Source organism: Phycodurus eques, chromosome 6 (genome assembly GCF_024500275.1).
Source record: "Phycodurus eques isolate BA_2022a chromosome 6, UOR_Pequ_1.1, whole genome shotgun sequence".
Lineage (NCBI taxonomy): Eukaryota > Metazoa > Chordata > Actinopteri > Syngnathiformes > Syngnathidae > Phycodurus > Phycodurus eques.
In genome coordinates this window covers 5,401,438-5,428,447 of record NC_084530.1, presented here as the reverse complement: position 1 = coordinate 5,428,447, position 27,010 = coordinate 5,401,438, and the positions used below count along the sequence as shown (strand labels likewise).

Below are 27,010 nucleotides of genomic sequence, written 5' to 3'. Positions count from 1 at the left end.
GTACAATACATGCAAGGTTTCCATGGTAAAACGGAGGCGATGGAACAGGGGGGAAAAAAAAGATGCAGATTCATAAAATCTTGTTTCAGAACCTTGAAGGGGTTTGGTGAAGGACAAACAAGAAACACAAATTGAACAGAATGAGATCAGAGAACCCACTTAATAAGCTGTTATTCAGTGTTTCAGTAAATCAATCCCTTGGGTGTGGTGGTGGGGGTGGGGGGGAGGGGGGGAGGTGGGTGTTCGAAGGCTGGTGGAGTTGGGTGGTGGCAGGAGGGGTTAGACTGTCCATTTCCCTTTCATTGCAGCCCACTTCAGAACATAGCAAGAGCCCACAGATCGGAACATGTGGCCTCGGGCATGGCAAAGGGAGATTTGCGCATTCTTGCGAACAAACATGAGCACACACATTTGCTGCTGTTATGGTCTCACAGGTAAATTAGGGGTCTGTACGACCTGTTTGTTCTGGGTCCCAGTCATTTTGTTAAGGTCATGATGAGAGTTGCATTTGCAAACAGCAATTCTGCCATTTCCTTCACTGTGAAGTCAAGGTTGAGAAAAGAACAAGGGACAGAGAGCGTAAGATTGTGTTTGTGAGTAGGAGAGAGAGAGAGAGAGAGAGAGAGAGAGAAGAGAGAGAAGAGCTTTAGTCTGGCTTTTCTCTGCTGAGCCTTTCAGCTCCTCTCTCACTGTAAAAAGAGGCGTGTCCACAGACCAGTATAAAGTCCAAAGAGAACCACTCAAGTCGAGCCATTCTCAGGCGCCAGTTCTTTGCACTGCACACCAGCAAGAGGAGCGACTACAGTTGTTATTCAAAACACTACCTTTTGATGATTTTACAGCGAGACACTGGGAGAGCTGATTTTTGGGGCGTTTCAGCAGAAAGTGACAAGACTGGACTTGAAGAACGGGCTCACCTGAACACGCTGGTGGATATTCGTTTTCACACAGCAAAACCTAGCTCTTATCATCACTTCATCCGCCAGCTGAGCAGAGCAAGAGCAAGCTTCTATTTCAATGCTGTTCCATTGAATCAGTGGGACAGAGAAGCAGTACAGACGAGGCATTGTGCCCCTGCAATTGAAACACCAACCAGCTGAAAATATCATAGACCATCCTGGACAAAAGGTTTCTCGCAACTCCCGTCCCCTTGTTGGGCTCCAGTCTGCTGTTTTGAATTAGAAAAGTGATCAAAAGCGGCACACCACTCCGGAGCCTAAGGTGACCGGTGCAAAGGATTCCGTGCAGGCTGCCATGGTGCGTGAGGGTGGTGTGGCGGTGGCTGCATCCTACTGGGGCCTGTGGGCTTTTGCCACTTTGATGCTAGTGGCACTATGCTTGTCCGACCAGGCCATCCGCTGCCCAGTGTGCTCTGAGGAGAGGCTAGCCAGCTGTCAACTGCCGGAAAACTGTGAGGAGACGGTGCGGGAGCCCGGCTGTGGCTGCTGCCCCACGTGTGCCCTGCCTAAAGGGGCACACTGTGGTGTCTACTCGCCGCGATGTGGTACTGGCCTGCGCTGCTACCCGCCACAGGGCATTGAGAGACCGCTGCACTCGCTCATGCACGGCCAGGGGGTGTGCATCGATGAGAGAGAGGTGGAGGAAAACTCAGGTGAGCTTCTTCACATGATGTCTTGTGGTTTCCTATCAAGAGCGATGATCTGGGCTGGCACTTTGCGGACCCACTGCTGGACGTGAAGGTTACCTGCGAGTGCTTTAAGATGTGTTGTTTACCCTGATCTTAGCTACAGCCCGCACAGCAGCTCCTCCTGCGTGGCCTGTTGTCCCCCAGCTGTCTTGCAGCCACTTGCTGTGAAAGGGGCCCTGCAGCAGGATCCAAAGCAGAGCGCTGTGGTTATAGCTGGTGTCGGCGTGCATGCGCCAGGAGCTCGTATTGGAGACCTCTGCTGCTCGAGCGTGCGCTCTGTGTGACCTTTTGACCGACAAGTTATAGTTGTCAAAATATGCATTGATTATTGAAAGGTGTGTGCCTTAGCTAAATCACGCCAAAGTCTGAGATCCTGAGGTCGTGCAGCCAGTGAAAAGCATTGTGGTGGTTGTGGGAATGTGAGCGTCTACGCCTGTGTGTGTGTTTGTGCTGCGAGGAGGCAATAAAAGCTGCCGTATCAAAAGACTGTAATGGAGTGCGGCCAGTCTGGGGCTAATAGAACTCTCTGCAATCAGTAATTCACTTGATTCTTTTTCATTCCTCATCCTCCCGCCGCTACACATCCAAATTTGCGTCTCTCCTTGACCTCTCCATCACAAACCTCTGGACAAAGTTCCCATTCTCCGCCTTGTTGTTGTTGTTGTTGTTGTTGTAGTACTGCATACAATTAGGTCTGTTTTTAGTTTTTCACCACGGGATGCCTTATCTGCGTATCACGTTCCAGTTCACTGGACTTTAACTTCTCCCTACTGATGTAATTGTGTCAACTCTTTATGTCTGTCTTCTTCTATTCTAAACAAATATAGTGGTGTTGCTTTCCGTTATTTTGTGTGAGGGAATTGTTATTAGGTCTCACGGACGTGGTTCATTTATTTGATGAAAACAATCCACATAATGATCCCGTGTTGCTTGAATAAACTGATAAAGGCACGGGCACTTGGCTCCTGCCAGAACAACAAAGAGTTGGATCAGTCATTACAAAACTCCCAGGACACTCTTCTGCAGTGCAGCATCTGTTTCCACTGCCCCCCCCCCCCCACACCCCGCCCCCGCCCCCAAGCCCTAACAAGCCTTCGAATACATCGCCCACCGCGTCCAGCTCCTGCAGGAGGATGAGCTCATCAGCACTCTTTCTGCCAGAGCTGAAATGAGAGCCTTCTGCTCTCCGTGCAGGGCCAGCATAGGTTAGGCCAGCACATAGCGTGACTAAATGGAATCAGAAAGACGAGGAAAGCTGCATAGAGCATGATAAAAAAGAGGAGGGCTGTCCTAGCACTGACCAGATTCGGAATTTCTACAAGACCGACCGCGTTACTGGAAATTGTACAACCCCAATTCCAATGAAGTTGGGACATTGTGTTAAACATAAATAAAAACAGAATACAATCATTTCCAAATCATGTTCAACCTATATTTAATTGAATACACTACGACGACAAGATATTTAATGTTCAAACTGATTAACCTTATTGTTTTTAGCAAATAATCATGATCTTAGAATTTTATGGCTGCAACATGTTCCAAAAAGATGGGACAGGCTCACGTTTACCACTGTGTTACATCACCTTTTCTTTAAACACCATTCAATAAATGTTTGGGAACTGAGGACACTAATTGTTGAAGCTTTGTAGGATCTTTCCCATTCTTGCTTGATGTACAGCTTCAGCTGTTCAATAGTTGTCGTATTTTACGCTTCATAATGCGCCACACATTTTCAATGGGAGACAGGTCTGGACTGCAGGCAGGCCAGTCTAGTACCCGCACTCTTTTATTACGAAACCACGCTGTTGTAACACGTGCAGAATGTGGTTTGGCATTGTCTTGCTGAAATAAGCAGGGGCGTTCATGAAAAAGACGTTGCTTGGATGGCACCATATGTTTCTCCAAAACCTGTATGTACCTTTCAACATTAATGGTGCTTTCACAGATGTGTAAATTACCCATGCCATTGGCACTAACACAGCCCCATACCATCACAGATGCTGGCTTTTGAACTTTGCGTCCATAACAGTCCGGATGGTTCTTTTCCTCTTTGGCCCGGAGGAGACGACATCCACAATTTCCAAAAACAATTAGAAATGTGGACTCGTCGGACCACAGAACACTTTTCCACTTTGCATCAGTCCATCTTAGATGAGCTCGGGCCCAGAGAAGCCGGCGGCGTTTCTGGATGTTGTTGATAAATGGCTTTTGCTTTGCATAGTAGAGTTTCAAGTTGCACTTACGGATGTAGCGCCGAACTGTATTTACTGACATTGGTTTTCTGAAGTGTTCCTGAGCCCATGTGGTGATATCCTTTACACATTCAATGTTGGTTTTTGGCCTTGCCGCTTACATGCAGTGATTTCTCCGGATTCTCTGAACCTTTTGATGATATTGTGGACCGTAGATGATGAAATCCCTAAATTCCTTGCATTTGTACGTTGAGGAACATTGTCCTTAAACTGTTGGACTATTTTCTCACGCACTTGTTCTCAAAGAGGTGAACCTCGCCCCATCTTTGCTTGTGAATGACTGAGCAATTCAGGGAAGCTCCTTTTCTACCCAATCATGGCACCCACCTGTTCCCAATTAGCCTGTTCACCTGTGGGATATTCCAAACACGTGTTGGATGAGCATTCCTCAACTTTCTTTGTCTTTTTTGCCACCTGTCCCCCTTTTTTGGAATGTGTTGCAACCAATTCTAAGTTAATGATTATTTGCTGAAAACAATCAAGTTGATCAGTTTGAACATTAACTATCTTGTTTTTGTAGTGTATTCAATTAAATATAGGTTGAACATGATTTGGAAATCATTGTATTCTGTTTTATTTATGTTTAACACAACGTCCCAACTTCATTGGAATTGGGGTTGTACAGGATGGGGTTTGAACTCATTCTTCAGGGCAAAGCGTTCATTTGCGAAGTTCAAAAGTTGTTTTTTGATGTTCTGAAATCTGACCATTTAGTTCTGTTCGGCTCCATCCTTCTTATTGCCTTCTTATTTTTTCTTATTGGTGAAATGTGCCCAATACACAGTAAATCAATTGTTCTGGGCAGCAACTCAGATCCGCTGCGCAAGAATGATTGATATAATTCATAGCAGCAATAAAAAAGCACAGGAGTAAAGTGAAAAGCAACTGTAGTCAGAGGTAGGAGATTTCCTTGATGCATTATTAAACAAGGGGGTAAATCTTCTGAATACGTGACTGACACGGCCTCACTCTTAGCAACAGTGAACACGCTGGATAAAAATAGAAGAGGGTTTTTAATATCCAAGAAAATTCCCTATGAAGGAATCTGTGATAGGAGCAGGTCTCAATAGCCGACTGAACAGAATTATGAGTGGCCAGGGTCAAAGGAGCATATTTGTCTCTGAAAGATGTTGACCATCAATTTGTAATTTCCACCACGTTTCCATTGTAACCACCTCCCAAGCACCATATACTATCCTGTATCAAGGTTTAAGACAGATTTAGTGATATCATCCCCTTCTTTGAAAGCCCATCTAACCTAATACTCAAAATAAATCATTTTGTGTGCGTGTGTGTTGGCATCTGGTGCAACATTCCTATCAAATCTTCACCGGTCTGACATACAATTTCTTTCTTTTGTGAAAAACAAAACAATATTATTGACAAATGGATCCAGGTGTAAGGGATGACAAGTTGAGAGTCTTCAGGAAAAAGTACAAGAGCATAAGTGAAGGTCTGTGAAGATTCGTCTTTTATCGTACAAAAAAAAAAAAACATGTTTTAGAAATAGTGATGTTAAACTTGTTCATTGTCTTGATATTAATTGAGGATTTTATAAATGCCTCTCGGATGTACCTTGGTGTTGTGTATTTGCTTACTTGGAGCTCCGCAGTGCATTTGTACAGCTGTGTCTCTAATGCAGGAGTAAACGTGATCAGCTACTTGCTGTCCTTGCGTGCACAGGGACCCCCTTGTAGTGCTGCAGCCGAGAGATCCACAAACAATCCAACAATGAACTTTCTGAAAGACAGTGAATCCACGGGGTTGCAGACATGAACCTATTTGCTTGCACCAAAAACAATGCAGGGAAAAGAGACAATCATTACAACACAAATGAAATACATTGAGCCGTTTATCACATTCTTAACACTCAGTAGTACTTCACTTTCCTTTTATTTTATTGTTCAATTAGAACTTACAGGTACATGCAAAAATGAAGAATGGAAAAAGTAAATAAATAAATAACAACTTTTTTTTTTTTCTCTCCTCGATGAATAATAAGATTTTGTATAGAACGCAGAGGAAAGTGTAAATCCCAGAGGAAACTAAATATGGGGGAAAAAACTCGCACTGGTTTGTTTTCAGCTCATTCTGATCCAAAAGATTTTTGTTGGGAAGAAAATGTTTTTTTGTGATTATCGTCTGTCTGGAAGACTTCTTATTCTGTATTTGTATTCGGCTAATCGTCGTCACAGAATTTCATTTGGAATATTGGATCCCAAGGCTACTGAGTTGTTTTTAATTAATGGTATAGAACAGCCAGAAATGTGCTGATGCGACTAAGATTAAGCAGTTTACATTCATCTTCACTTTCTGTGATCCTTGCTCAGTTCTGTCATTTTCAGCATCCTAAAAAGACATTAGAAGTTGAAAAAAAAAAGCCTGTACAATGACGCCATGTGTCTACTGATTCTTTTCAGATGTACTGTATGGCTTCTTGTGGAATAAATCAACAACCTAGCACATAAACTATCCCTGCCCTGCTCTTGGTGGATTCCTGGCTAAAAACACATTCTACACCTGGCTATCTGTTTTGGCATCAGCTGGAACACTGGGAAGTGGCCAGAGCAGCATGTTGCAATGTAACAGCAGGGAAATTTCTGTTGATTTACTATTCTGTTTTGGCTTTAGCTAATGAATAGAACTCCCTGCTTTTGCTGCCTTTTCACAGCGCACAGTGATTTTATTGAAGAGTGTTGTTACAATTGCTTTCGACTTGGGCCAGGCTGTGTTGAGAGTGGATTGCTGCTTTGGGCGAGATTTGATGTTGACTCTGAAAAAGGCGTTTCCATTTCCTTGAAGAAAGTCTGGGTGACTTGAACTCCTTGCCATATAATTAAAAAAACACAAACAAACAAAAAAAGAATCATTGTTTGTGCTACAAAACCTCTGTACATGCAACATGTAATTAGTTGTTTCCATCCTTACATGAGAAATATTAACTGTTGTTTATTGATATTAAGTGTTGTTTATTTATGGGGACTTAAAGCCCATGTGAGAAATGATCTACAACGTAATATCCATCATTTGTACCCGTTTTCCTTCACCACGATGGATTTTGACAGACTTGAGATTGCCACTGAAGTGAAGCCTGTCAGCTTTGATTTGGGGTTCAACAGAAATATCCCATTGACTATTAAAGAGTTGCAGCCATCACTTCACATAGCCCTGAATAATTTGTAAACCTTCAAAAATATTGAAAAGACTAAACTTAAGAAACACCTTTATTGAGCTTTGTATAAATGCACAGGGCTTCAAATGTCTTCACAGTAATGGAATGAGGTTCTTTGAAGATGAAACCAAGATTAAGTCGGACCACACTGAAGGGAACAGGAAAAAAAAGAGAAGTGTAGTGAAAAAAACTGAAAGGCTCATGATGATCCAAAGCCAATCACACCATATTTTAACGGTGGCAGAGGTAGGTCTAGTGCCCATTATAAATACATCCATTCATGCCATTCAGAGTTTCAAAACACTTGTAAAAATGGGACATTAAAGTTGTTTGAAGCTGGAACCATGTAAAACAACTCCATGACAGTGAAGTGGTTCACTTGCCTGACTTCTGTGCCGCCAGGCAGTGTGCCTTCAGTTCTCACTCAGTGTGAATTGTTGTCTCCATGTATGTGCCTTGTGATTGGGTGTAATCTGCTTTTTTCCTGATGTCAGCTGAGCAAGGATCCAGCTCCCCACTACCCTGGATAGAATATGCAGTATAGAAAATGGATAGATGCATACTTAAGATGACTTAAAACAGAGAATGCCAATTGATGTTTGTAGTCATGCTTTATAATAAAAGCAGAATTCAGAGACTACATTGTATAAATTATTGTATGTTTTTCCAATGCATAAACAACACAAACCTGAACTAAGCATCAGCGACTATTAATCCCTCTGAATCAATAATTGACAGCCATCTTTTGCTGAGACCCTTATGCAGCGACATTTTCAAAACTTGATCAAGAAATGCTGAAAAATGTTACACTCCGTACAACTTTACGGAGCCTTGTTTTGAGGGTGTCCGGTTCCTTTATTGACTTCCTCTGAGGGATTTGAGGTGAACCATCACAAAGAGTGCTGATGACTAACATATTCTCAGAAAGCTGACCTTTGACCCATGCTACCGCCGCTAACCTGGGTCATTTGGTTTTAAAACAATAGTCTCGTTATTCGGTCAGATGTATGGAACGTGTCGGGTAGAGGGCTGAAAGAAAACACAGATTGACCTTGCCTTGGCCTTTGACATTTATCTAATCCCAGATATCATTTGACGTCTGTAGGAATTTTGCTTAAGAAAAAAAAAAACATAAAACATAAAAGCTTGAAGGAAAGTTGTGGCTGGTATGATGACAAAAAAAAAAAAAAAAGATGGAATCCAAGATATGATACCAAACTAATGGGTTCTTCTTCAGATACATGACAATATTGGTTTGAAAAATAGCCATTAATTATGACATTATAGAAAGAAAGTACCCATTTAACTACTCTAACTAATTTGGGACATGCTACCATCTAGGTCTATTTAGATTTACATTTCAAGTGACATATCTCAAACAACTGTTTACTTTCATTGAACACAGCATGCATGTGCAGACGCTCAAATTGCACGTAAGAAACTCCCAAAGTGTCAACAATGGGCAGCGACAAGTTTTGAAAAAGTAGTGTCAAATCGTGACACATTTTTATATAAGCCAAAAAAAGTAATTTGTTTTAAATAATAACCTTTGAAAACATATACCGTAATTTCCAATGTATAATGCACATTTTCCCCAAAAAACATATTGTCAAAAGTCAATAGTGCACATTATAAATAGGTTTTGGGGAAAATGGAAAAAAACTTTTCCATTTTATAAATGTAGAGGTTATCAAAAAGCTGTACACTGTCATTCCAAAATGCCACCCCCACCTAGAGGTTATGAGAAAGGTGTACATTTTCATTCTAATATGCCATCGCCAACTCGTGGTGAGGAAAAAGGGGGGTGGCATTATATGTACAGTTCTGCTCATAAGTTTGCAAACCCTGACAGAATTTGTGAAATTATTATTTTTTTTTTTTTTTAAATAATGACTGATGACTGAACAACAACCATCATTCATTTCTTTATGGTTATGTTTTGTCTAATCATAATGCTTTTCTGAAATGCTTCACTGTTTTATTTGAATTCCAATTAAAATAAAATTAAATGTGTTTTGCCGGCCCTTCATGTTTTCTTTAAATAATTGTAGACATCTTACTAATTCTGCCTGGGTAATCAAACATATGAGCACAACTGTGTGTTTCCTCATTTACTAAATAAAACAAGGGCTGTGAATTTCAAAATAAGAGCAAGTAAATTAACAAATAAAATGCTTTACTGAAGAATAATTCTTTGAAAAAAAAACCTACCAAAATACAGATAATACTTCATGTTTTGATCATATGGGTAGAAGCAAAATCATGCATTGTAAAAATCCACTATAAATAGGTAGAAGGGTTTTCCAGAATTTTGAGGTCAACTTTGGAGGTAAGTATTATACATGGGTGCGCATTATACACGAGAAATTACGGTACGTCATCTTTTCAAACATAAATCCAAGTGTAAAGTGAATTTCAGAGCATATTATAAAAGAATTGAGAAGTAAGTTAAATTAAATTAAAGTCTGTAATTAAAGTCAAAATTGTACAAAAATAAATTGTGCGACTGACGCATGCTCCTGGGTCAATGGCGAGTTTGGCTTTTGCTACCACAACAACTAGGGTTGAAGCCTGATCCTTGCAACTAGAGTGGCTTCTACTTGCAAGGGCAGAGCCCAGAATATGGGGAAAAACAGGTAAGTAAGTCAAGTAGTCACTGATGGTGTAGTGGTACATTTGCCAGACTTTGGTGTTGGTGTCAGTTCCCACGCAGTGACGGTGTGAATGTGAATGTGAATGGCTGTCAGTGTCTATATGTGTCCAGCGACTGATTGGCGACCAGTTCAGCGTGTCGTCCGCCTTTCACCCCAAGTCAGTTGAGATAGGCTCCTACGCCCCGCGACCCTGAACAGGATAAGCAGTATTGGGAATGGATGCATGGAGTAAGTCAAGTATTGCATGTGCTGCTGATCAGAAGCTAACACTAATATGTGCATCCAAAAAAAGTCAACACAGCTCTGCTTATCTTTGACATGATCACAGGGGTGTCGCGCCTGAGGGGGATGAGGGTGTTTCTGCAAGATCGTGACGTATGAGTGTGACAAGTCAGACACGTCCAACATATATAATCAGGTCAAACATACAGCCCGTAGGGCGAAACCGGCCCGCCAGGGGGTCCAATACGGCCTGTGGGGATAGAGAACACATTAACTGCAATTTTTCAATAAAAGTAATTGTTGTTGCTAGTTTTGTCCACTGTAGGTCGCAATGACAGCCACTTGAATAACACCACTTAAATGACATTCTGCAATTGGTTGCTACTCAGGATTTGACACCTGATATTGATGCACTTGTGAAGGCCAAATGACGGCAGGTTTCAGGATCAAAGTAAGCTTACTTCATATAAAATGCTGTGACACTTTTGTACTGTGAAGAATAGAGTTCTGTTGAAATAAATACCTATTGTAGTAATATTTAAAGACACTGAATATTGAAAAATGTTAGTTGACAGCTTCAGTTCAAAAGAGGTTGGTTTGGTATAACCCTTTGGTGTTTTGTTTATACACTACCATAACCTGCATGCATTTTTATGTATACAAGTAAAGTTTAGGCAGAAAACTGCACCCTCTTTCTGAGTAGTTACCACTGCTAATTTGTATGGTGTGATTAGTCAGTTGAGGTTGTCAATATTTCCAGATGGATGCGGAAATGTATGTAAATTCAGAATGATTTCAACATCTTAACAATTTGTTTTAGAAACAGTACATATATGTAGATCCACTTTGATCTGTAAATTGCACACATGTAAATAAGAATTTAAAAAAAAACAGATTCATAATACTGCTGAAGTTTTTGTTAAGAAATTTCAGATTGCTCATATGATTTGCAACAACATTTGCAACAAGATAATAATCAAATCTGAATATTTTCCAAATGTACTTGCACCAAAACAATTGGAAAATTTTGAAATAGTCGTTATTTATAGCTTATTAAGTCACGAATATGGCGGCACGGTGGACGACTGGTTAGAGCGTCAGCCTCACAGTTCTGAGGACCGGGGTTCAATCCCTGGCCCCGCCTGTGTGGAGTTTGCATGTTCTCCCCGTGCCTGCGTGGGTTTTCTCCAGGCACTCCGGTTTCCTCCCACATCCCATAAACATGCGTGGTAAGTTGATTGAAGTCTCTAAATTGCCCCGAGGTGTGAATGTGAGTGCGAATGGTTGTTTGTTTGTATGTGCCCTGCGATTGGCTGGCAACCAGTTCAGGGTGTACCCCGCCTCCTGCTCGATGATGGCTGGGATAGGCTCCAGCACGCCCGCGACCCTAGTGAGGAGAAGCGGCTCGGAAAATGGATGGATGGGTTGATCTATCAAATTCTGACATGGTAAGAGAAATTTTCCTGGGTGCCTTCAGATGTAGTCTGATTTGATCATTTTACTGATTTGTGCTAATATTTAACCTGATGGATTGCATTTTTTCATCCTGTGAGGACATGCACCAACTAACCAATAGGACAGGATGAGAGAAGACAGGAAAGGACAGGGTAGGATGGGATGTGGGAAATGAGCAAAGCAGTGGTACTGATGAGTGGTGCAGTGGAATGCTTATAATAGTGTCTAAGCACCTGTAAGAACCTGTGAGTTGATATCTTCATACAACCTGTGTTATTATTAGTTGTCCCAGCAGAAGCAATTCAAGCCTATAGCGTGTCTATGGAGCTCATTTGTGAATAAACACCATATCACATGCATGTTAGTCAATTGGTGTATCGAGTTGCTGTGCTGGCACACTGAGGAAGGGCGCAAAGGGGGTGGGGGCCTCAGCCATCCCGTGGGGGACCCAGTCAGGGGTACGCAACCCAATCCCAAGGACCCAGGACGGTCCCCCAGCCCAACCGAAGCACCCCGACCAGCCCCCAAGGGAGGGGGCAAGGGGATTGGACCACCAACCCCCACGACCATATATACACACACACACACGCACACACACACACACACACACACACACACACACAGTGGGTACGGGAAGTATTCAGACCCCCTTACATTTTTCAGTCTTTGCTATATTGCAGCCATTTGCTAAAATCATTTAAGTTTGTTTTTTTTCCTCATTAATGTACGCACAGCACCCCATATTGACAGAAAGAATTTGAGTTGTTGAAATTTTTGCAGATTTATTAAAAAACGAACAGAAAAAACCCTTAACTATCACACAGCCACGCAGTATTCAGACCCTTTGCTCAGTATTTAGTAGAAGCAGCCTTTTGAGCTAATACAGCCATGAGTCTTTTTGGGAATGATGCAACAAATTTTCATACCTGGATGTGGGAATCCTCTGCCATTCCTCCTTGCAGATCCTCTCAAGTTCTGTCAGGTTGGATGGTGAATGTTGGTGAACAGCCATTTTCAGGTCTCTCAAGAGATGCTCAATTGGGTTTAAGTCAGGGCTCTGGCTGGGCCATTCAACAACAGTCACGGAGTTGTTCTGAAGCCACTCCTTCGTTATTTTAGCTGTGTGCTTAGGGTCATTGTCTTGTTGGAAGGTGAATTTTGTGCCTTGCCACAATTCTGTCTCTGAGCTCTTCAGGCAGTTCCTTTGACCTCATGATGATTCTCATTTGCCCTGACAATCACTGTGAGTTATAAGGTCTTATATAGACAGGTGTGTGCCTTTCATAATCAAGTCCAATCAGTATAATCAGACACAGCTGGACTCCAAAGAAGTTGTAGAACCATTTTAAGGATGATCAGAAGAAATGGACAGCATCCGAGTTAAATATATGAGTGTCACAGCAAAGGGTCTGAATACTTATGGCTGTGTGATATTTCAGTTTTTCTTTTTGAATAAATCTGCAAAAATTTAAACAATTCTGTTCTTTGTGTACAATACATCAATGAGGAAAGAACGTACTTAAATGATTGTAGCAAATGGCTGCAAGATAACAAAGAGGGAAACATTTAAGGGGCTCTGAATACTTTCCGTACCCACTGTATATATATATATATATATATATAATCATATCTTATAATCAGAATCAGAATCATCTTTATTTGCCAAGTATGTCCAAAACACACAAGGAATTTGTCTCCGGTAGTTGGACCCGCTCTAGTACAACAGACAGTCAATTTACAGAACACTTGGAGACATAAAGACATTGACAAAAACAATTGTGCAAAAAGATGCAGAGTCCTCTAGCACTTAGAGCACTTCGAATGACTAATATTGCAATAGTCCGGTGCAATGACCATTGTGCAAAGGGCGCTGAGACTTCAAGGAGTGTATGCGGTGACGAGTGACGAGTAGTGCGATCATCTGGGACAATGTTGGTTGTGCAAATGTTACAGATACTCCTCAATCAGTGTGCAAATGGAGCAGATGCTACTCTGGCACGAGTGGCCAGTATATGCAAATAGTGCAGCATGGCGAGACAACTACAGTGAGTGCACGAGTAATACATAATTGGCCCCACAGAAATGTGACAACGAACTCAAGTCAAAAAAATTCCATCTTATTGTAATGGAATTATAGGTTAGGTGTTTAAGAAGTTGATCGCAAGAGGGAAGAAGCTGTTGGAATGTCTACTAGTTCTAGTTTGCGTTGATCGGTAGCGCCGACCTGAGGGAAGGAGCTGGAAGAGCCGGTGACCGGGGTGCAGACGGTCCGAGAGGATTTTGCACGCCCTTGTCTTAGTTCTGGCAGCGTGCAGGTCCTCAATGGTGGGTAGGGGGGTACCGACAATCCTTTCAGCAGTTATGATTGTCCGTTGCAGTCGGAGTTTGTCCTCTTTTGTAGCAGCACCAAACCAGACTGTGATGGAAGAACACAGGACTGATTCGATGACCGCTGTGTGGAACTGTCTCAGCAGCTCCGGTGGCAGGCCGTGCTTTCTCAGAAGCCGCAGGAAGTACATCCTCTGCTGGGCCTTTTTGAGGACGGAGTTGATGTTGGTCGCCCACTTCAGGTCCTGAGAGATTGTAATTCCCAGGAACTTGAAGGTCTCGACGGTTGACACAAGGCAGCTGGACAACGTGAGGGGCAGCTGTGGCGAAGGATGCCTCCTGAAGTCCACGATCATCTCTACAGTCTTGAGCGTGTTCAGCTCCATGTTGTGTCGGCCGCACCGCAGCTCCGGCCGCTCCGCTTCCTGTCGATATGCAGACTCGTCACCGTCCTTGATGAGGCCGATGACAGTGGTGTCATCTGCAAACTTCAGGAGCGTGACATAGTGGTTGTTTGTTGTCTTACTTGAGGGTCCCTGTGTGTTTTCAACATACTTGGCCAATAAAGATGTTTCCGATTCTAATGTTACACTTGTGTTCCCAAATAATGGTTGTAGAACATACTTTGCTGGACTTGTATGAGAAATTTCAAGTCAATCAGTGGAATGGACAGAGGGGCTCTCTGCTTTGCAGCAATTGGTGGTTGGGTATTGCTCCACAAGCAGGCCCATAATAAATAAAAATTGTGAACAGCAGAGTGCTGAAAAGATTTGTGCTGACTTGACTTCACCTCATTTATGAAGGCATCTTGGGTAAGACAGAGTTCCTCCTTAGATGTAGTACAACTGTTCATCTAAATTTGAATGTTATAACATGTACCCATGGGTGCCCGATGCTGAAAAATAGTAAGTTTAAATCATCAAATTTTACATTTCAATTTGATTAAGGTAAATACCATGCAATTGCAGTGTTGATTTAAAGTGGGAATAGAATTGAGTATACATTTTTATGTCGAATTTTTTAATTTTTACATTTTTAATAATGTTATACAAAATAGTTTTTTTTCTTTACATTACTTTGTTACAATTGCTGACAAAAGACAAAACAATTGTAATGAGAAATGTTGTACTCTTTACAAAAGTTTCAGTTTTCATTCAAATCTGGTAGAAATATTCAATTGAAAATAAAGCACATCAAGCTTCTTTTAAAGTTCTATGAATATCATATATAATGTGTCATCGTACCCAGTAAATTATTTTAATTGAAACTTTGGCAAATGTAATAATAAAAATGTAAACAATCAAATAATAATAATAATAATAATAATAATAATAATATCACCTTATGCAGTTTCATTAAAAACTGGGAAAAAATAATAATGTAGTAATTATCTTATTGTAATAATGATGCATTAAAGAGTATCAAAAAAGAGAAGTTCGCATTATCCTAAGACAAGTGAGTCATAGAGTCAAGAGGTGTTGACTTCCTACAAGAAAAACTGTATTTGAAGCAACAAACAAGACATCTCACTCTTGACCCACTCCCATATCACATTGTTCTATCCAGAAAGAGCGCATGCAATCGGAAGTATGACCAGACAAAATAGGAGAATTAACAACTTTGGATGAAGGAAACAGCTCAAAAATGCTGGCGCTCGGGGTAGGAAGTGCTGATGAGCGAAGATTAAAAGCAGCGAGACTAGGAAGAAACAGAAACGACAAAACACAATTCCCCAGACACGCCAAGAAAGACAGTTTAGAAACTCGCATTCCTTCACAGCAGTGGTTCTCAAACTTTTTACACCAAGTACCACCTCCAAAAATACTTGGCTCTCCAAGTACCGCCATAATGACCAACATTAAAATAAGTAACATTGTATGCCTAAGTGTTCATAAGAAATGATGCAGCCAGCACACCCGTGACCCGTGTGAGTACAAGCAGTTCAGAAAATGGATGGATGGATGCAACTATATTTATCATTGGACATTAACACTGCGCTTAAATATAGGGAAAGACAACAAATACTGTACGATTGATCCCACTGAAATCTATTGCCCCTGACTTCAGTTACATGCAAATTGTATTAAGATAAATGTTTAAAAAGAAACAGTTATACAAGATTAAATGCAAACGTACTGTATTGTACTAAAATGTTAAATACAACTGAACTGTACTTAAAAAATGTAACAGTCAACGTGTATATAACACCATGTACTTCGAACATTGACACAACCAGTAAAAACTAAGACTACATGTAGTTTGTTTCAAAAAGATCCAAGGCAAAATCACCATGCAAAGAGTTAGCAGGCAACAGAAACGCCCTCTCTTTCTCTTTGCCAACAGTGTTTAACTGGATGCCTGGCAGGGACTTTGCAAATCTACAGATAGATTTGATAGCTTTAGCCTGCTTTGATTCCAGTGCTAATCTATAAAATGCCACAGGTAATAAGCTCGAAGAACAAAACATTGCCAAGCTTCACAAGCCACAGGTGAAATGAGCATGAATGTGTGCACAGAGAGGAGCACATACACGCACACACACACACACATACACGGCAGTGCCCACTTATGACAGTGCAAATACCCTTTAACGACCTCCATCTGGAGGGATGTAGGATGAAGAGGGAGGGGACATTTCCTCAGGAAGCAGAAGGCATACAGAGTTGAACCTGGTACCGGCCACAATATGGGTGCTATCATTTAAACTACCGAATACATTGTGGCATTGCTGCAGACATTATGAAGGATCGGGGCAAGGGAGCATATAGTATCACAAACTGGGCTTGATATTAACACCCGCCAACCCACTCATAGCTGTCCTGTCTTTAGTTATCTTCTTTAGTTATGTTTTCACTGTATCTCTGTTTTGTTTTTTCTGTCACTTCCCTGTCAAACTTTGTTCTGTCCGACTGAAATTTTCCAAAATAAATCCATCAGAATACAAGAACCACAATGGCATCTCACAAACTCCACTGTGGCACAGTAAAACTGTTCTGGCATAAAGGTACGGTGGCCTGGAAGTGCAAAACAATAAAACAAATGGCGAAACACTTTTAGAGTTCAGAAAACAGATTAACAAAAGCCAAAACAGTTTCATTCTTCGAAATCCCACACCCTTTCTCGGCAAGACCCGCCCCGCTTCAACATGATTGGCTCCTGCATCGCGGCAAGGGTAGGCTACGCGGATGTAAATGAGATGTCAATCCCAAATATAATTTTAAAAGAACAACAAAGAAATTGATTATGGTTAGGATTAGGACTAGGGTTCCCAAATAGCGATTTTATATATATGGAGGCCCTGAACTTTGAGCCTGTATCGGTGTTTGATGCTGTATGTACAATATATTGTACTTGATCACATTTCTTAAAACATCAAAAGATAGATTAATCGTTAAAGAAGAAGCAGGTTGTTAAAAAAGTTAATGTCAAGCCCTTCACACATATCACAACAGGAGGACAGTAAATTTGACATTTGTCTGATTGATTGAATTGTCTTACTTCTTGTTGGCTTCAGTGATGGAACGGCAGGATGAAATCGTCCCTGAGCACCCAAACATCAGCAATATCCGTTGCAGTCCACAGGACAAGCGCTGCATACAGAAGACTCTGGCCCGACACCCGCCCAAATCCACAAATCAGAGAAGCAACACAGCGAGGGAGGAAGCCAAGGCAGCGCTGGTGAGCAAAAGCATCATTTAAGCAAGTTCAGAGAATAACTCACTTAGTTCATCTCTAAGAGCAGGGATTCCCAAATTGGGGCGCGCGAGTGACTTCTAGGGAGTGCACGAGATGCAAAGTGAAATATTGGTGAGGTACTGTGCAATAATCACTCATTTACACCAAAAACTGAAAACGGGGTAATTGAGAGGTGAGACACAAAGTTGATTTGATAAATCACGGGAGGAGGACAGGAACAGACATCAACTCATGTTTTCAACAAACTGATTTAACAGTAGAACATGTCTAATGCCGTTTTCCCTATCCATGTGGTGATATCACTTTGTGCAATGAGAGAAAATAATCATACATCTTGCCTGCCCTCCAGGCCCAGGTGTTTAAAAATGTACACATAAAAGTACCGCTAACACACAGGTGTCAAACGCAAGGCCCGGGGGCCAAATCTGTCCCGCCAAGTCAATTCACGTGGCCCGCGAAAGCAAATCATTTGTGTCAACTTCCATGATTCTTGCTCAAATTCTCATAAAATAATAATCATAAATAGTATCGTGGAGACATTGCAAGCATTTTCTCCTTAAAGTAACTTGAACAACAGTTGATCAAACTATTATCCTTGACTTCTGATTTCAAAACTAGGTATCCATCAATTTGTTGTGTGTATGTAATAATATTATGAGGCGACTAAACATTTATAGGGCTTCACAGTCAACGGCCCTCTGAGGGAAACCGTGACTACATTGTGGCCCGTGACAAAAATGAGTTTGACACACCTGCTTCAACAACATCTCAATATATTGAGGAATAGCGGTGTCAGAATTAAATCAGATAATTGGACAAAACGTACTCGAGAGAGAAAAATTGTGCTTTCAGGTGAACAGACATTTTTTTTTTGTTACGCTGTCACCTGAGAAAGCAGCTTGTTAATGTAAGTCAGAAGGCCCTTACATTTTTATTTATTCGAAATTGGCAGTCTCAGTCGCATTAAGGCTTTGGATGTAAAACAACGAAACTAACTAACTAACCAACTAACCTATAGGACTTTACATCTTAAGGAATAGCAGGAGAGGGCTGGACTCACACTGAATATGTGTGAGTGCTAAATGCTAAAGAGATAGAGGTAGCATCTATGATTAGAGAGAGAGAGAAAAGCATACAAGTTATACATGATTCCCGCTTCAAATAATCGTCACGGAGTACAGATACAGTCATCCTCCGCTGTATGACGGTTGTTGCTTCGCGTTCCCGCTATATTGTAGCTTTTTAGTGTACAATTTGTACAATATTTTCGTGTTATCCATTCTTCTTGCTCTCTCTCAATAGATTATGTTTCAGGCTGCCACAATAGCACATTTTTTAGGACGACGCATTTTCCCAAAAACGATTACGATAAACGATAGTATCATTGATGTTTTTTTGTTGGTTTTTTTTTAGGCCACTGATGAAATGATATTATAGAGCATATAGTATTGTACATCCTTTTTAAGAGCAAATAACTTTTAATTCTAAAGAACATTCAACATTGGCATTGTAATGTAGAACAATAAATAAAATATCTTCGATAAATCAATCAATCAGACTCAGGCTGTGTTTGCATTGGACTTAAACAAATATTAAACATTTGGCACAGAGCTGGGATAGGCTCCAGCAGGCCCGCGACCGTAGTAAGGATAAGCAGTGCAGAAAATGGATGGATGGATGGCACAGAGATATAGAGTCATTACCCGACTAAAGAGACCCAAAAAATGTCTTAAAGCTTGCCAAATTTGAATGAATTAAATAATAATAATAATTACCTTGTAGGTACTCGAAAGCATTTAAGCTTTGTCACTGTTTTTAAATCAGATGCCATACATTTTAATATCGCTGTTATTTTGTCGTCTTTATTTTCATTGATTGCACTTTATAATTTCTCATTTCTGCTGCCTCTTGGCTTTTTTTGTTTTTTTTTTTAATCTTCCAATAAGCTTTTACCTGGTTAAATAAAGAATAAATTAAATGTAAAATAAGGCCCGCCCTCGAGCTGTTGGACTGTGGCGGTCGTCGACCGTCGCCTGTCAATCAAATGACGCTGAAAATGAGTTCGCTAAAGTCAATGCCTGAGTATTGATAACGTGTGCAAACGTTCCCATATGTGTGTGTGCGTGTGTTATGTGGGGAACACACACACACACATAACTCTGAGCGCTGACGTTGTAACCATGTTGCAGCAGTCGAGTGAGGTCTAGTTCCAGCCCTTAGCTCGCTAGGTTGTTAGCTCACAGGCAAATAAATGTCATAAAAAGTTACCTTTCCGTTTGTCCCTGTTGTGTGCATCTACAGAGCAAACGCCATTTTGCCAGCGGCTTGCTGCGTCGTGTGCTACCACAGCAATGAAAAGTAATTGAGTCCAGAAGAAATTCCTGCTGTACTGTGCCTCCGATTGCCCGGCACCAAGACAGGATTCGTACTTTTGAGTCGCTGCTTGTGGAAGCGCTTCACCAACACACGCACACAAATGTACGGCGGGCCTTAAATCATGCGTCTACGGACGCAGATTAAATATGCTGCATGAGTCCCTGCTAATTTTTGCGCGTCTCGGACGCGGGCCGCACATCAAATGACGTCCCTGACTAATAGTGTGCAACTTTTTAGCAATCTAGTGAAGCTCTGTCGGAAACTTAAAGGGGTACACGATTGTGAAAAGCTAAGCGACGAAGCTGCGGCTCCAGCCGATTTCTATTCGTCCGAAGCGCACGGGTCCGCTTATAAATGATCCATAATACTTTCTTTCCGAAAGTAACTTATGATTGTCAGCTCCTGAATTTCAATAAAGGTTTACTTTGACATCAACACTTTGGCTTCTATTTTCATGAGCAGCTTTAATAAGACGTGACGAGTGGCCAGGCGGGTTAGGCTGGATTTTCTCTCGTCAAATTCTCACATCTCTTCAAACAAAAGGAGTTCTGATTGGATCTCGTCTCTGGCAGGCATGACGCACATGAATATAGAAAGAAATGGATATGTGAAAAGGAAAAAATGTCTTTGACGTGCAAAGAAAAGAACAAAACACCCGTTGAGTTAAAAGAATAAAGTGTGACTGCTGGTATTTCCAAAATTTTATTTAATTTCACACATCCTTTGTTTTTTATGGGGCACTTCATTGTGTTCATTTGATTGTCACAGACATAATTTATGAAGCAACTGCCAAGGATATGGATGAGAATGAGCACAATTGTTTTGTTTTGTACACAAAACAAAACTTCACTGACAATGATGTCCCCCTTAGGCTCCATGTCGTGCTGAGCTCCAGAGAGCACTGGACAGATTGGCATCGAATTCCCGCACTCATGATGATCTCTTCACAATTCCAATTCCGAACTGTGACAAGAATGGAGATTTCCACACTAAACAGGTCTGTTACATGAAGCACACAATGCCTGGCTGTTACTAATCTAATGGAAATGAGAGGATGATGTTGATACGTCAAGTATAGTTCCTTTCAAACTACATCAGCAGTCTTTGAGCCAGAATACAAAACATGGCTGCAGCAGATTAAATATTGCCTTATGAGTGCAAAATCAACAAAAATGTGTCCAAGTAGACACTCCTTTGAGATCACCAAGGCCTTCTTTTTTTTTTTTTTTTTTTTAATAGCTCACATGCAAAATGATGCAGTATCTTTCCTGTCAGAAAGGATGAGCTGAACAGGGCATGTAAAATGCATTCTACTCGACTGCTCACGACATTGCAATAACAGATACTATTAGATTCTGCCACAATTTCGACAGGCAAGACAATACAGGTGATGAGCGAGAGAGAGAGAGAGTCAATGCAACAGCTTTAAAAAAATGTTTTAGACTCAAATAAAGTCCAATTTCTCAAAGACTACAAAGAACTTGTGCTCATGTTGGTATTAAATGCAGAACTGCACGTAGACAGCAACTACTAGAGAGAAACTAGAGATAAGATTGCTATGAGTTTTGCATGCAATCACAGCAAAGCCCTAAAAAACGCACGTTCTCACCAGACTGACATATAATGATTGTGCAATACGGCGAAAGTATCCCCGTCTGCAGAAATTTGCAGAAATCTGTTGACTGTGAGAAACTGCGATAAAAAGTACTGGGAAGGTAAGCTCATGTCATGAGGGGCAACTAAGAACATTTTATGGACGAGTTGCAGACTTTTAATTAGCCTTTATAGGCCAAAATATTTTTAAAATGTTTTATCTATGTTGTAATGTGGGAAGCACAGACATTCATAAGCAACAAAATAATCGATTTCGAGTGATCTATGCCAAATAAAAACTAATACACCAACCAGTTAAAACAAATAAAAATAAATAAATAATCAATTTTCCTTGTTGCCTCGATCAGTCGCAAATTATTACATTTTGTTAGAACAATAGTTTGATCAGTTTTGAAGACCCTGCACTCGAAGGTACCTGGGGTCAAAGACCTTGTCATTCCATTTTGGTTGTCAGCACTCCACCACTTACAAACTAATGATTTTCCTCACTGCTAAACAATAGTTGCTGTGCTGGGGTACACTGTGATCTGCTAAAGTTTGGTACTTACATCCATTTGGTGTGTGTCTTATTTCTTTGTGAACAACCTGGTAAATTTAAGATTTAATGAATGTACATGTATGTTCCATCCAATAAGGTTGTTAACACATTAAAAGCAAATTTAGAATGTAAATGTAATTGGAAATGTTTTATAGTGATTAGAATACATGAAATATGAATAAAAGCTGGCCGTCATTGAGTTTGAACATGCTTTAGGTTTTGGGGATTAAAGAGTTGCGTCACAAATTAAATAGAACAAATCATCTGTCCATTACAGCGATGCAAATATTCACAATCCTTTTGGATGTGTTGATATCAAGAAGGTTCAATAATAGACTAATAGACCCAGGAAGTGCTATGGATCCATTGGTTAGGGTGCACAAATACTTTATTCACCTTGCAACCCACACCAGTGCTAGTGACAGGAACATTTTTAGTCAAATTGAAGACATTTGTGAGTGGTTTGAGTAAATGCAGGAATGCAGCCTGAATTGTTTTTGGTCCACCTTCAAGTGAACTCTCTGAAGCCGTTCCTTCCTGGCATGTGTAAAAACTAAACAAAAAAAGAAAGTTCACATACAGTCCACTTGTTTTGGTGGCTGTTTAAGGACAATAACAGAAGACGACAGAGTGGAACTACCATGTATCATAGTTGTTTTTGTACAACCCCAATTCCAATGAAGTTGGCATGTTGTCTTAAACATAAATAAAAACAGAATACAATGATTTGCAAATCATGTTCAACCTTTATTGAATTGAATTAATTACAAAGACAAGATATTTAATGTTCAAACTGATAAACTTGATTGTTTTTAGCAAATCATTAACTTGGAATTTTATGGCTGCAACACGTTCCAAAACAGGGACAGGCTCATGTTTACCACTGTGTTACATCACCTTTTCTTTTAACAACATTCAATAAATGTTTGAGAACTGAGGACACTAATTGTTGAAGCTTTGTAGGTGGAATTCTTTCCCATTCTTGCTTGATGTACAGCTTTAACTGTTCAACAGTCCGGGGTCTCCATTGCCGAATTTAACGCTTCATAATGTGCCACACATTTTCAATAGGAGACAGGTCTGGATTGCAGGCAGGCCAGTCTAGTACCCGCACTCTTTTACCACGAAGCCACGCTGTTGTAACACGTGCTGAATGTGATTTGGCATTGTCTTTCTGAAATAAGCAGCACCATGAAAAAGACGTTGCTTGGATGGCAGCAAAACCTGTATGTACCTTTCAGCATTAATGGTGCCTTCGCAGATGTGTAAGTTACCCATGCCATTGGCACTAACAGAGCCCCATACTATCACAGATGCTGGCTTTTGAACTATGCGTCCTTAACAGTCCGGATCGTTCTTTTCCTCTTTGGCCCAGAGGACACGACGTCCACAATTTCCAAAAACAATTTGAAATGTGGACTCGTCGGACCACAGAACACTTTTCCACTTTGCATCATTTCATCTTAGATGAGGTCGGGCCCAGAGAAGCTGGCGGCGTTTCTGGGTGTTGTTGATAAATGGCTTTTGTTTTTCATAGTAGAGTTTCAAGTTGCACTTACGGGTGTAGCGCCGAACTGTATTTACTGACATTGGTTTTCTGAAGTGTTCCTGAGCCCATGTGGTTATGTCCTTTACACATTGATGTCGGTTTTTGATGCAGTGCCGCCGAAGGGATCGAAGGTCACGGGCATTCAATGTTGGTTTTCGGCCTTGCCGCTTAAACTGTTCGACTATTTTCAAAGACACTTGTTCAAAGCGAGGTGAACCTCGCCTCATCTTTGCTTGTGAAGGACTGAGCAATTCAGGGAAGCTCCTTTTATACCCAATCATGGCACCCACCTGTTCCCATTGAGCCTGTTGACCTGTGGGATGTTACAAACAGGTGTTTGATGAGCATTCCTCAATTTTCTCAGTCTATTTTGCCACCTGTCCCAGCTTTTTTGGGATGTGTTGCAGCCATAAAATTCTAAGTTAATGATTATTTGCTAAAAACAATAAAGTTTATCAGTTTGAACATTGAATATATTGTCTTTGTAGTGCATTCAATTAAATATAGGTTGAACATGATTTGCAAATTATTGTATTCAGTTTTTATTTATGTTTAACACAACATCCCAACTTCATTGGAATTGGGGTTGTATTATCAAAACTAAACTATTAATTTTAGTAACAATATTAGGAAGTCTCACTTCACTGGAATTGGGGTTGTATAATAAACGTAAAGACATCAGTTTGCTAGGCTGTTGCATTCTCTTTGTTAAAGTGACTAAATGGATAACAAAGAGGAATCTGACACCAGATTACATTTAATCATGTGACCCGTCGACAATATTTAAGAAGGTTAAGTATTATTCTAATTTCTGCCCACAGTGCCATCCTGCACGTGATGGCCAGCGAGGAAAGTGCTGGTGTGTGGATCAGAAGACGGGCATGAGGCTGCCGGGCCTGCTGGAGCTGCGAGGGGAACTGGACTGCCACCAGTTTATGACTGCTACTCTGAGGGACTGAAAAGCAAGGGATTCCATTGAGGGTACAGGAGCAGCTTAGTTCTATTGGTGCTTATGAGCAGATCTACGTAAGGAAATGCCCACAGCCTCACTTCATTTGAGGCCAACAGTACTTGAGCGAGTGCAACAAAAGGAATGAGTTTGAAATCGAAACGAATCTTTTGTTGTTGTTTTGTTTCTGTGTGTATGTGAGTCTTTTGGGCACTTGTTTCTATGGTGTAAAATTACGACCTGTAGTCATTAGATACTGTACATGCTTTAACAGGTGGCAGTAAAAAATGCACAAAGGGAAATGTTTCATTTTCTCTAGTATTAAGTAGAATAAGATCTAGAAAGCAACCAGAGAATACAAGTCTAGTTCATCCAGTTGACAGCATAAGATATAATTAGTACAAAATGAGAAAGACCAGGCTCTTCTTCCATCAGTCACCAGATGATTCACTTTATACAGCATCTCAGCAAATATGAAAAGAGAGCATTTTGAAAAGGCATAACACTAAACCGTTGCTATGTGAGAGGACAGAAAAGATTTGTTTTTTCACCCTATTATAAATCTGCACCCTTGTCTTTAGTGCACTGGTCCCAAAGGACCGGAATATTGTAAATGCGAATAGGATACTCTTATTTCTCCAGCTGCAGCTAATATGCTATACGACTCAGATATGTGTGCTTTGGTATCTTCATATGCACACTTTCTTCATTTGATGTAATACTTTGGCGGTGGGATTTACTGATTGTGCCAACGCATAAACACTTGGAAGACCTTGGAGCAATTATTCAATAAGCTACTCATACAATCATATTGGCCAATGTTGGAAAATACAGGTCCAATGTGTCCTTCACCTGAACACAATCATCATCATCATCATCGTCGTCGTCATCGTCATCATTATCTCATCTATAAATCATTTTATCTTCTTTAAGTGTGTGAGAATAGTTTTCAAGGTACCGTATAGGGAAACGTGTTTTTAAAGGGCACTTATTTTTATTCCTCCATCCTTTTCCCATCCCTTTTTGTAGCCCAACATCAACAAAAGTTATAACAGCGAAAAACACAGGTTTCATTTAACTTCCCCTGGAAGTGAGGAAAACTGCTATAGTATGAAATTTACATTCATCGATATAGTGAATGTACAGTAATCCCTTTTTCTGTACAAAAGAACATGAACGACTCGCACAGGTTTCTGGAATTTGTGTAAATGTAATGCTTGATTTCCTATGTGCAATTTACGTCTTATCCCTAATTAAGTCAGCCATTATTTCAGACCAAGGAACGATGACAGGTCCTAGTAAAATATCTACATAAAGTAGATTACATTAAATTTGTTTGCTTCTTCATGGTGGCCAATGACACGCTAATAAAATTTGTAAAACAGTATCTTGCTGATGTTACCTTGTTAAATCACCATAAGGGGGGCTCACCAAAAGAAAATGACAAGACAGAAGTTGCTTAGAAAGAGAGAGAGAACATTCTGCATCAATTCAGATAGGCAAGACAATACAGGCAATGAGAGAGCAAGAGAGAGAGAGAGAGAGAGAGAGAGAGAAAATCAGTGCAACAATTTTGAAAGACAATAGACCAAATAAAGTCCAATTTCCCAAAGACTACTAATAAAGAACTTGTGTTGATGTTGGTACTGAATGAGGAACTGCACGCAGACAGCGACTATTTCTTAACTACTAAGAGTCGAACACATTGATTTGTCAAACTGCCTTTGTCTTTCAGAAAGCGAACAAGTGGTCTTGGCTTTGATTTTCTGAAGCCATTCTAACGGAATAAACTTTGTACTTAAACTGTATGTATCTTGATCTCTAACTTTGCTGTACTCAACTGTAACCCCATTTCTTGACAATAGAATGTGTAGAAAATGAAGTCATGTTTGCATCCATGAAAATCAGCGAGAGGCTAAAAAGTGATCTTGTGTGTCTTGTCCACAACAGGACAGCTATATTCAAACAGTGAAGTGATCAGGAATCTGAAAGCGAGTTTTGCTCTGAAATTATTAGTTGCATTGTTATTGTTTATTTGATAAAACATGTAAACATTGTAAAGCATTAATTAAAACATTTTCGAAACTACATTGCTGATGTTGTCATTACTTGTATTCAGTAACAAAACTTATTTTCCTTTCGGCTTATCCCGTTAGGGTTCGCCACAGCGCGTCATCCTTTTCCATGTAAGCGTATCTCCTGCATCCTCCTCTCGAACACCAACTGCCATCATGTCTTCCCTCACGACATCCATCAACCTTCTCTTTGGTCTTCCTCTAGCTCTCTTGCCTGGCAGCTCCATCCTCATCATTCTTCTACCAATATACTCGCTATTTCTCCTCTGGACGTGTCCAAACCTTCAAAATCTGCTCTCTCTAACATTGTCTCCAAAACATCGAACCTTGGCTGTCCTTCTGATGAGCTCATTTCTAATTCTATCCAACCTGGTCACTCCAAGAGCGAACCTCAACATCTTCATTTCCGCCACCTCCAACTCTGCTTCCTGTTGTCTCTTCAGTGACACTGTCTCTTATCCGTACATCATGGCTGGCCT

The 27,010-nt window shown here is 40.7% G+C and overlaps 1 protein-coding gene across 1 annotated transcript; it reads left to right on the top strand.

Moving 5' to 3' along the window:
- The first annotated feature begins 739 nt into the window (after positions 1-739).
- LOC133404610 (insulin-like growth factor-binding protein 4) lies at positions 740-26,535 on the top strand. The gene is made up of 4 exons (XM_061680666.1): positions 740-1,612; positions 17,249-17,412; positions 20,678-20,803; positions 24,329-26,535. Exons 1-4 carry the CDS (start codon positions 1,255-1,257, stop codon positions 24,464-24,466), a joined length of 786 nt encoding a protein of 261 aa, XP_061536650.1. The 5' UTR covers positions 740-1,254; the 3' UTR covers positions 24,467-26,535.
- Positions 26,536-27,010: the final 475 nt, after the last annotated feature.